The sequence below is a fragment of the Mugil cephalus genome, chromosome 13 (assembly GCF_022458985.1).
Source record: "Mugil cephalus isolate CIBA_MC_2020 chromosome 13, CIBA_Mcephalus_1.1, whole genome shotgun sequence".
Classification (NCBI taxonomy): Eukaryota; Metazoa; Chordata; class Actinopteri; order Mugiliformes; family Mugilidae; genus Mugil; species Mugil cephalus.
This window is the reverse complement of record NC_061782.1, coordinates 14,518,026-14,529,463: the sequence shown is the minus strand read 5'-3', so window position 1 is coordinate 14,529,463 and position 11,438 is coordinate 14,518,026. Positions and strand designations below refer to the sequence as shown.

Here is an 11,438-nt window from a genome sequence, read left to right as displayed (position 1 = left end):
GATTGCTTAAAGCTTCAAATTACAATACTCCCATCTTTTAAACGGCACAAGTAAATAAACACATGAACACAACATAAATGTAGTCTACAAAAATTATTATTTACTATAAATTGTGCGTCGACAGTTTCTCAAAGCAGGGGGTTAAAACTCAGTAGTGACTAAACGGCTTCAGGAAATCCATTCCATGCTCTACAGTTACACCACCACCATATCGTAGTAATTCAAGATAACATTGCTGCTGATAACGACAAGTATCAGTAACAACACATCTTACATCTTTGTTACACTACACTCAGGGGAAAAAAAAAAAAAAAAAAAAAAACCTATACTATGCCACCAAAACAATTTATACAATTGCTCCAATCGGATGCAGAGGGGAGCAAAATAAACAACGGTATATCTTAGTAAAGTAAACCTGATCAACCCATTGAGCCTAGAATACACAATTAATAAATGAGAATGAAATCATACCACGACAATTACGAGCAAAATGAACAGAATACAAATGAGATGAGAGGAGCCACGAGACAGAAACGCTCCTTTTCATATGTAAACAGACCCTGAAAGCACGCGCACACACACACACACACACACGTCCGTCCTCACGGACACATGACTGGATATTTTGTAAATCTAAACATCTCTATCAAAAATAAAGAGAATACTGCTGGAATGAACTTTAAGACCGACGTCCTCCTGCAGCATCTGTCGCTCAATGTGTCGGGGGAGACGACCGCAGCTCTCACATAATCATGCCAGAAATTATAGCGCTGTAGAAGTCTGGAGACGTATTGGAAAATGAATTTATTGGGCTCTAATAACTCTAATAACCTTCACCTTCATTATTGGCTTGTTCGATAGCTTATTCTGCTTCAGTGAGTAAAAAATAAGGCGAGTGAAAAAGATTTGTCCACCTCTTGTTTTTCCGGGGCTACATTGAATCGATGCCTAATATTTACTCTCAGGCTGCTTAGGACTCGGTGCCCATAATGACCAAGGTTATCAGTTTTATAGTTCAACAAACTGTCCAAATCTCAGGTCCTGAACAAACATATTTACAGCACTATAATCCTATATTATATTATATATATATATAAAAAAAGTAACTTAAAATGAAATTGGCATCCTTGAAATAATAGTATTTACATAGAAAAAAGCAGTTGAGACCATCCAGAAGAGACTCTACAGCACCACTAGAACGTATTTACAGAAAGTAATATAGATTCATTTACTATGTCATAATAATGATTTTAAATTCTAATGGGTTGAAGAAAATACAGTTTAAAAAAAAAACACAATGCCGTCAGTGCAACGTCAGACCTGCTGAGATGGCCAAAAGTAGACAGGTAAGTCTGTTACGCAAACAAGAGCACACTGACCACATCCTAACTAAAACATCACACAGAATTCCTTAAGGTCCTCAAGTAAACAGTAATGCAAATAATGGTAATATGACGTTTTAACGAAGGCCTAAAACAGTTACCATTTTTCAAAATAAGCCACTGACAGTAATAAAACTAGTTCTTGACTTGAGAAAAAAAAATGAACAAACTGTAGCTATTTATGTAATAAATAAAAAACTCGTGTAAACAATATTATCATTAGCTGCTCTTACAGTACTGTGTTCGTCATCAATGGAATCGATACTTTCGCGCGGGCTTGAGGTTGACGTACGTCTTCTTCATGTCGTCGGCCTCGTCTTTCTTCACGAGTTGGTATCGCTCCCCCTTCGTGGTTACCACCTGGTTCCCGTGGTAACGGACTAGCTTCTTTGGAGCCTGAAAAACATAAAAAACCTAAATCAGACTCAACTTCAAAAGTTTCATTGCACGAAACGTGTTTGTAAAAAATAGGACTTGATCTTACATCTTTGGGGGCAACGGGTCGGTGCGTTTTGTTATCTTCCTCACTGTCCACTAGCATGTACCTATTAAGATGAAACGTGGTCATAAACACTGAAATACATAAGTTTTGCTGAACTGAAGGTGAATTTTTTTACTCACTTCTCAAGAATGCTCTCTTTAAGTTTCTGGTCTCCCTGTGAGGAAATGTTCTTCCCATGGTTTACCTGAGGCAGCGGGATAACATCAATTTAGACTTTTAACAAACACAAGGCGCAGTGAGAGAGGGTACAGCAGCAATGTTTTGTGGGTAGCAGAGACTCACATTAAGAGGACTGGGGCTGAGCTGGACATCGCCCTCTATGATGAGTCGCACAGCCTCCTCCATATCTCCTTTGGCAATAGACAGGGCGCTGCGAGCCTCGGACAGACTGCACTTTGGAAACATCTCCAGCAGATGCTGTTCCTGGGCCTCCCACTCAGACACTGGTAGCTGAACAAAGACATTTACATTTTCTTATTAGTATGGATAGAAACAGTGTAAACAGGAGAACAAAAATCAAGGGAGGGAAGAGAAGGAACACGGTGTGCTGATTATGAAATGATTACCTTGGCAGTGGCGCCCTCTGTCTGTGTTTTAAGGCACTGCGTTTCTCTACCTGGTGGAGGCTCACTGGGCAGAGTCGTAAGTTTCAGTGAAATCTCTTCTGCCCTCGTCTTAGGCACACTGTTTTCTTCATCAGCTAAAAGATCAGAGAGACATTTATATCAGAGCACTGCAGTATACACACACACACACACACATACACATATACATATATATATATGTGTTAAGTCATCTAAAATGCTCCTTTTTATATGTAAACAGAGATATGCATAAGAAGTTAGAATAAATACCCCACCTGAGGTACGAGCAGATGCTAGTTTTGAAGCCAAACTGAACATCATTTCACAGACTTTGACGCTGCAAAATAAGACACGCATTTTTTAATAAAAATAGAAAACACAGTGCCGCCGTCGTCTCATCTAGAGGAGCACGTCCATTTCTCTACCTGTCAATTTCAGCAAAGCCAGGTATGTAAGCTTCTAACATCTCTGCAAAGACCTCCACATCAAAGTTCTCCTCAACACTCTGCTGGCTGCCGAGATCCTCCAGGACTCCAGTGATGTAGGACAGAAGAACATCATCCAGGGTGCTGTATTAAATGGCAAAAATAAAAAAATAAATGCTGCAAACTAACAGAACATAATCTTTTTTTATAAATATGCAATGAGGGTTTGAGGCACAGCTTACCTGAGGTCTGCATCAGGAATGTAAGCCTGAATAAATTCGTGCAACGCACCGTGGATGATTTTGTGGAGGTCCATCACGTACTCCTGCTGTGCTGAGGAGGGGGACACACAGTTAAACTGAACAGAACTGGAGTTGGTGCACAGCAAATGGTCGAGGGAGGAATATATATAAGAGCAACAGCGACCGCAAACCTTAAATAACCAAATCCAGCAGTTGTCACCCGTGTGCCCATTTAAGTCTGGGCTCAAGTGTGCAGGTTACAAAACTTAAGAAACACTGGTTGTGAAAGCGTGACGTGCAGCAACTTGGCTGTTACGCATGACCTACAGACCCACTCCTCTGCAGGATTCATCCCAGTAAAGGTCTCAAGTGAGTGGAAGCAACCGCCACGAAACAACAACTATAACAAAAATGCCGGAAAAGTTACAAACCTCACACGACTATGTAGCTAGTCCTACCAACCTATGCTCCAGTTGACCAGCCTTAGCTTTAGTTACCAGCTAATGCTTCATGGCTAGCATCGGGGCTAAGCTAAGACTAGCTATAGGGTACCGTTTGCTGCTAACCGCGTCATAAATATATACTTAAGCACGCCTTGTTTTCTCGAAACTGTCACTATTAATTAACCAACAACGTTATCCTTATTGTGCATGCCTTGTAAAATAAACAGCGTTAGGACGTTTGCGAATTAGCACTAGCCAAGTGGGCTAGCTAACGACATCTACTAGCAAGCTATCGGTTAACGCTGCTGCAGAATCGACCCCCGTAGATTACATTTAATGGAGTAAAACTTACAATGACAGGGGGTTATTATGGAGACATGAAGCTCAAAGTTTTCCCCAAAATGCACAAGGGGGAGGATGCTCACTCGGTCTGTGCAGTGGATGTACGGAGAGGCTCGATTCAAAATATTGGCGTCACTTCCTCCGGTTGTAACTAGCCTGGTGATTTGTGAGTTTATAAAAGAAAAACACAAACAGGTCAACCAGAGCAGGGGTCAGAGGGGACTGCATGATCCCATTCAGGAAAACTCTATGTGGTCAGTCAACTTTTTCATAACGAGCGAGCATCATATACATGAAATACCTTGTAAAATACGTCATACCAACTCTTAACTCATTCACAAAACACTTCAAAACATAGTCAAAATCAATACTGTACTCATATCCGATCTTAATCCTCTACTGACTACTATGCTTTTATGTGTTTTAATATGTTAACTTTCTGTCACCTTTTATCTGGTTCAAATTATTTGTATTCTCCTTTTTTAATACCATCAGCCTGCATAGGTACATTTATGTGATTCTACTTTGTACTCGTGTCAATCAATGTGCAATTTCCCTCTTTTAAAATAAATAAAAAATACTGGAAACATCTTTGGATTTATTGTACATAACAGATGATAACAGATGTATGATGATTAATTAAAAATTAAATTACCGACACAGATTCGATACTGAAACATTACAGCTGAAATATTTATTTGACAAAAGAAGAAGAAGAACAGTAATTTTAAAGGTATCATTTTAAATGTCTCTGTCTTTTTTAGGGTATTATTGCGAGTGGTGGAGTGTTTTATGTATGTAAAACCTATTCTCAAGATTTAAAAATCAAGATCACTTTATTGATCCCCACATGGGAATTGTTTTGTCCAAGATAACAAAGTATATTCTTGTACATCTCAATAATTATAATATTGCAGGACCGCCCTTACTTCAGTACGTTTATCTGACAGCCGTCGTTTGATGTTACATTACAAAGGAAGGCTTTTGCAAACACAATGTGTGAACAGTAAATATGAGTGCTTTTTCCCTACATTCCAGCTGTCCTTAAATGTGCTTTAAATTAGATGAGATCACGTGTTGTTTTCCACTTCAAACCTTTGCATATAGAATTAATTATAACATATTCTGTGTCCTTCATAATTTTGAAGCTTTCTCTGATCCATATTTTGCTCCTGACTCATCAGTGTCTCAGCGCTCGTAAATAGTCTACTCTCACTTGGACATGATCTTATATCTTTTGCCAGATCCATACATAGTTGATGATCAAGGTGTTATCTGAGGCAACATCAGTGATGTCATCAGATCCTGCTCTCAGTTACCTCCGCCTGTGTTGGTATTATAGCAGATATGTACCTATAAATCATTAATGCCCATTCAATTGTTCTCTCACTGCCTCGGCAGTATCTCTTGCAGGCTGTAGTATTTCATGGGGAAATATGGTACACGCTACTGATAAAACAAGCAAGAACAATTCTCAACTTGGCTGAACTCTGTTTCAACTCTGAGCTCATGGCTAGACAGGTGGGGCTGAGGTATCCGAGAAGAGAGCGTGTAAAGCCTGCAGTAAAGGAGAGCGCCTCGCTTTTCTCTGTGTGTGTTCACAGCATGATGAGCCCTGCAAGTCATATAACACATACCAAAATATTTCAGCATATAGTAGTGGGATTATGATGTTAACACATCAGCCAAAAACACTAAATCCCCAACAGCAGTGTCACATTTAACTCTAAACAAAAATGAAAATGAATGGGTTTTGTATATGATCTTGTTTATCATCTGCTTCAATTCAGAGCTCAGTGGTTAAAATTAACACATCCTGACGGACCTGGTAAAGCTGACACGAGGGTTTCCTTTTTTCTAGAGCGCGCAATACGGGCAGACACTAGGTGGCAGCATTGAGTTATTTGTAACAGCAGGACATCTTGCAGCAGGTTATCTGTTCCAAGAGATATTGGTATGCTCTTGGGACCTTTGAGAGAAAAAAAGAAGCAACAAAAGCAGTATAGTTGTTATATCCACATCATGCAGGTGTATTCGACTGCTCCTATTTTTAAAAATTCAAAATTAGTTGCGTAACAAGCCTTAATATTAAAACACAGAACCCTAAAAGCATCGTCCTTGTTTTTAGGGTTGTCACCACTTAGAGCTGTTGTTGTGATGGAATATTATTATTTCCATTGGAGCTCGTATTGATGTAAGATTTGTTTGGTCAAGATTTATTACCAAGGATTTTCCATCTTTGTGCATATAGGTGGCTAAGCAGTCGCTTCATAAGCCCAAGCTTTTGTGGGAGTGGGAGAGGTTGTCCTGCATGCACTGGTTCTGCTGGAACAATTTCAGCCTGCGTTTTACTCGTCATTGTTACTATGAGCCTCATAATAAAATATTGCAGTGATGGTAATTTTGGACTTTACTTAACTAAGATGAAATCGACCAAAGCAATAAGGTAAAATAGGCCTTTACAGATTACAAAATCTAATGCTAAACGTTCTAATAAACGAAGTGTTTCTTGCTGTTTTTACCTCAAACAAGGAGCAAACACGCAGCTGTGCATCACCGGATATAAAAACACATGCTATTAGTCAAATTGATGCAGACAAATTAGTTGCTGAATTGTCAATTATCACAAAGACTGTAGTGCAGTTTTAGCCTCAAGCTCAGATCACAAGGTGAATTCATTAAAGCGGTGCGGCAAAACCACAGCCTTGTTGTTCATGTGTGTGGCAGGAAGATAATACACGGTTAAATATTAGTTCTATATATATATTTGCTGCAAGTTTGAAATAAACTGTTTCAATTTGTCCACACGGACTTTGGAATCAATGCATTTCGTATCCTTCATCCTTTTTGAAATTAAAGAACAAACTGTTCTACAAAAGTCTAAGAGTGACTTCATATAAGTACATACGAAACCATTTAAAAGCTTCACATATTACACATAAAAGTAAGTGGAAGGCAATTATTAATTTGTGCTAATGGTATGTTTATACGTTTCTGTTCCTATATGCCAGGGTACAGTCAAGCATGTCATGCAACAATGTCGAGGCAGGGCTCATAATGTGGATATTGTACTGGTGGCACAGATTTCCATTTTCACACAGACAATGGGGACTGGGGGTTGGCTGAGGCAATGTCTGAGAGGGGGGAAAAAAATACAGTTCTCCTCACCAAAACATTGAATGATTTCCTGTCAAATTAATTACCCTTTACCCAACTTTAGACAATAATGCTCGGAGCTGTCTGTCGGAACGGTATTCTTCTATTAGCGTTCAATTTCCAGTTCAGCCAGAGTGACTTCATATTTAGATTTTATTGTATTTACTCAGCGAACGCGTAGCATTGCATCCACAATAGAGAGGTGCGGCATTATTCAGTACTTTCAGTTGAATCACCTGTGCAGCGGAGATGGGATCAGCACATTAATTTGGACATTGATTTTGTTAAAAAAAAAAAAAAAATTAAACACCTAAAAATGTCTCAAAAGGTGCATTTACTGAGTGAATTCAAGCACAGTGGGATTTAATTAATGGAAACTTTTACAATGTAAGGCCTCTTTCACAATCGGAACCGCTAATCATTTTACCTGCCTCTGGTTGGCTCCCAAGGTCACGTGAGTGATGGACTTTTACAAAAGTGCAGTATTAACGACACTTGTTAAATCAAAGTTGGCATGTGTTTTTAATTATTTTTTTTTTACCTTTACACTTTTCTGCTTTATCAGAAGCCGGCGGTTACTGTCTTGAAAGGAGCTGGAGCTTGAGCAGGAGATTATCTGGCTTGTTTTCGGAGGGTGAGGCTGACCAGATCCGGGCCTCCTGTGTGGGCTGTAGCCTGCCCTCCCTTCTGCCTCCTGTCCTGTCTCCAGGAAACAATCACCAGGCAGCCCGCTGGCACTTCCACTATTCTCTTAAACTTCCTCAATTGGCCTCAAGATAGGGCGCAAGGTTAGACAAATCACGTTGACGGTGTTTACATTTGCGTCTAAATCTTGCTGAATGGCGATAGATTTAAAAGAGAGACGCTCACGCATCCTCACAGATAAACAGCACACGCACCAGTGACAAAGGTAAAGTTTTGTGGGTACAATGAGCAGAGCGAAACACACAACTAGCTCAGCTCCACCCCAGTAAATGGACTGGTCTCCCGTGTCTTGGTCTGTGTGTCTCTGTTGAGCAGTCGATAGGTTAACCTGCCCGTGGCATCCATCTTGTGTGGCCCCCCTCGCATTACCATTGATCTGAGGGAAATAAAGAGCACACGTGTTATTATATACAGCCCAGAAAAACACCCTCTCGCAGTGATGGAGTGAACAGGCCAAATGTATGAAATATTGCCCCGCCGACATATTCTGTCTTCCTGTCAATAGTGCAGCCTTTGCCTACAACCCGGATCAATAGGGACTTATCTTTTCATGATAACACATAATGACGTTGTTTGTTGTCTTTTTCTGATACCGAGCTTCTAATTCTTTCAAACCATCCACGCTGATTTGTAAATTCGGGCACGCCTTTTACAACTACTCCTCATTTCGTAATTTCTTCTCCCCCCCCCTCCCGCTATACAAACTGGCGCGGGCCCGCTAGTCTGAGACATGGCAGTTACAAATTTACATGTTGGTTTTCTGGACGTTTCTCTGAAGCTTTTGGGGGTCTCTCATGTGTGAGACTGCTCAGTGGAGAGAAGACACCCCTCTGTAAAAACATCTGTTGTGGAAATGGCTGTCAGACTCCCTTTTGTGGGCTCCGTCTCTTCTTTGCACAGAGATTGTCATTTGTTTTGATCATTTATGTGGGTGAAAGAATAATGATAAAAAATCTGGAGACTGCGCCCGTGCGGTTGAGCTATCTACAGGAGGTTGTGTTTATTTTTTTTAATGCGCAGGAACATTTCTCTCTGTTTTAGTGGTTTTGTGTTACTCTGCACACTGAGGCGTGTCATGTAACTATGTTATTTAATATAAAAGTAGTGTGTTGTGGCTGATAGGAAAGTTTTTATAAATATGTTCGCAATTAGCCATTTCACTGGGCACACGTACTCTGTGTATTAATGTTTTTATCTGCAAGCTGCTTAAAGATAACTAAAAAAATACTTTAATATTCATGATGTGATGATTGTTATCACATACGGAAGAAGTCACTGGAGAATTGAAATTTGAGAATTGAAACTTATTATTTTTAATATATTCCTTTTATTCCGTCACATTTGTTTGATAGAATAATGCAAACAAACTTTGCATTAAAGAACGTTTCCGTTTCTTTAACTTTGCTAATGAAAAGGAAGTGACAAGAGGTCGATGCCTCGCTCCTAAAAAAAAAAAAGAAAAAAAATGTATTGTCAACAAAAGCTTTGTGTTATGACTTTCTTTCAGCGTGGCCCAGGGTGCGGCGACGCCACCGTCCTCCACCTACACAGGAAGCGTTCTGAGACCACCTATCCCACAATGCCACAAGGCACATCACCCCTCTGCGAGTCAACTGCCATTTATCTCCGTCAAACTCAGGTAATTCCATTTTTTTTCTCCGTTCAACGGCACTGCACACTCAAAACCTAAACATAAATTCCTTCCACAGCGATTCACAAATTTGTATTAAATTGTCCAGACAAGTTAAGTCAGCAGTAGTCCATACATCTATATGTTTTTGTTTCCGTTTTCTGTTTTTTTTAGTATTTTTAGGGACCTCACACAACTGCAAAATAACTGCACTGTTGAATCATCAAAGCAAATTAAGGGCTGCATTGTGACAGCTGAACAACACCACTCCCAGTTAGAGGAGGAGAAAAAATGATCTACATATTTGACACCTTCTTCTTATAAACCAGAATGTAAATGTTCAATGAAAAGCGACGGAAAATGCTTCTTTTTTAAAATTAATGCATCTCAAAAGAAAGCGTATTACGCACGTATTGTGTACCCTACCAGTCAAAAATGTGGACGCACCTTCTCATTGAAGGTGTGTCCAAACCTTTGACTGGTAGTGTATGAGATCCGGTTTAAAAGGTGGAAAAGAGGAGACATTGTTTAAATTATTCATAAACAGGAAGATCCACGCGTCAATTAATGGGTCGCCTGTTTGTGATTGTATGATTTTCCGGCGGAACAGGTGAATGTTTGAACGGAGTGACACCTCATAAACTTGCTGATAACCTGTTCCTGTGTCTTCTTATCTGTCTTCCAGACAATCCCTGGTCCCTGAGCACGTTGTCGTTTCCCCTCAGGCCCATTATCAGATTCCCTCTGTGGGCTCCCAGCCGCTGCAGTTATTGTGGAAGACTTTTATGGCCCTGTGATGTCTGTGACAACACTGGCTTTTATGAGTGAGGACAGTATGTTGTCTGAGGAGGTATTTATTTTTGTTTATTTTCTGTTTTGATTGTGAGCTTCCTTCTCAATTTTTTCCTTTTCTTTTTTCTTTTTTTTTTTATCAAATTGACTAGTTTTTAGCAGACAACTATAAAATAATTCAGTAGTTTTCATCACACGATATTCTATAAACATCAAAAGAAAAAAAAATGTTAGAAAAAGTATTTAATGCTGAATTTAACGTTATCAGTACGATGCTATTTTTCCCCACTATATCATTAATCATCTTTTTCCAATCATATTTCTGCACTGATCTGCCCCCCCACCACTATCTGTGGGAAACGTGTTATCTCCCTCCACCATTCATGTACACATTTATTGGTTTCCAAGTCTCTGGGATCAATCTTTTGGCCACCAGAGGAGCATAACTAATGGCAACATTAGAATGGCTTTGTGAGAGGGACTGGCCGGATGCGGGTTAACCAAGCAGGAAATAATCTAGGATTTTATATCCTGCATGAATGGCCATAGGATATTCTGAGAATAAATTAATCCGCCCAAATTTTTTAGCAGCGTGGTTATCTCTTGAATGAAACAGTTTCGGAGGGGCAGGCGGGTTTGTTCGTCTGATTTATTTTCCCGAGGGAGGGTGTTTGCTTGCCGTGTGCACGCACGTGGAATTTCTCTGCAGATAATGATCGTCATCCTAATGCTCAGCCAGGGTCAAACTATCCATTCTGTGTCTGACCGCAGGTCTAGACGGTCTTCCTCTGGAAAGCCTTGTTCCTCTTCCCTTTTAAAGACCCACTTCTATTTTCCTGTTGTGGCCAAACAAGGATTTTATAAAACGGGTGACATCGCCACACAAGCTGTCTGTCGAATCCCCCTTAATTAAAGTGACGTTTAAAGCCTTCCTCAGACACTAATAAACCCCCCTCTCCATTAAGATCCTCCTAATTACTGTGTGCAGAGGAAAGGGGGACACACACAGACAGACAGTGCGGAGGTAAGCCTGCTGGCATTTGCCCCCATAAGCTGAGCGCCACACAAAAGAAAATGTCCCCTGGGTTACCCATCCTACAAGAGAGACTCCTTTTTTTTTTTTTTTTCAGACCAGCTCCCCCACTCCTGTTTTCATCTTATGAATGAAAGTGTATGACATGTGGGGCTGGGTGTCCATTCATGGAGCTGGAGGAATGTGTGAATACAGGCTTTGA

General features: G+C 40.1%; 1 protein-coding gene across 2 annotated transcripts; it reads right to left on the bottom strand.

Moving 5' to 3' along the window:
* Positions 1–78: 78 nt before the first annotated feature.
* cuedc2 (CUE domain containing 2) lies at positions 79–4,091 on the bottom strand. Of its 2 annotated transcripts, none has more exons than XM_047603138.1 (9): positions 3,931–4,091; positions 3,136–3,226; positions 2,894–3,037; positions 2,744–2,805; positions 2,451–2,584; positions 2,167–2,334; positions 2,004–2,068; positions 1,867–1,927; positions 79–1,778 (listed from the first exon to the last, which is right to left on the bottom strand). In XM_047603138.1, the coding sequence occupies exons 2-9, from the start codon at positions 3,207–3,209 to the stop codon at positions 1,632–1,634; spliced, it is 855 nt and encodes a 284-aa protein (XP_047459094.1). In that variant the 5' UTR covers positions 3,210–3,226; positions 3,931–4,091; the 3' UTR covers positions 79–1,631. The 2 variants fall into 2 exon arrangements, with proteins under 2 accessions (XP_047459094.1, XP_047459095.1); XM_047603139.1 differs by having other exon boundaries at positions 3,136–3,221; positions 3,931–4,070.
* Positions 4,092–11,438: the final 7,347 nt, after the last annotated feature.

Coding starts and splice junctions, on each gene's coding strand:
- cuedc2 (XM_047603138.1), bottom strand. CDS start 3,209: ATGGACCTCCACAAAATCATCCACGGTGCGTTGCACGAATTTATTCAG. Junction 3,038..3,135: donor ATTCCTGATGCAGACCTCAG/GTAAGCTGTGCC, acceptor CATTTAATACAG/CACCCTGGATGATGTTCTTC. Junction 2,335..2,450: donor CAGAGGGCGCCACTGCCAAG/GTAATCATTTCA, acceptor GTCTTTGTTCAG/CTACCAGTGTCTGAGTGGGA.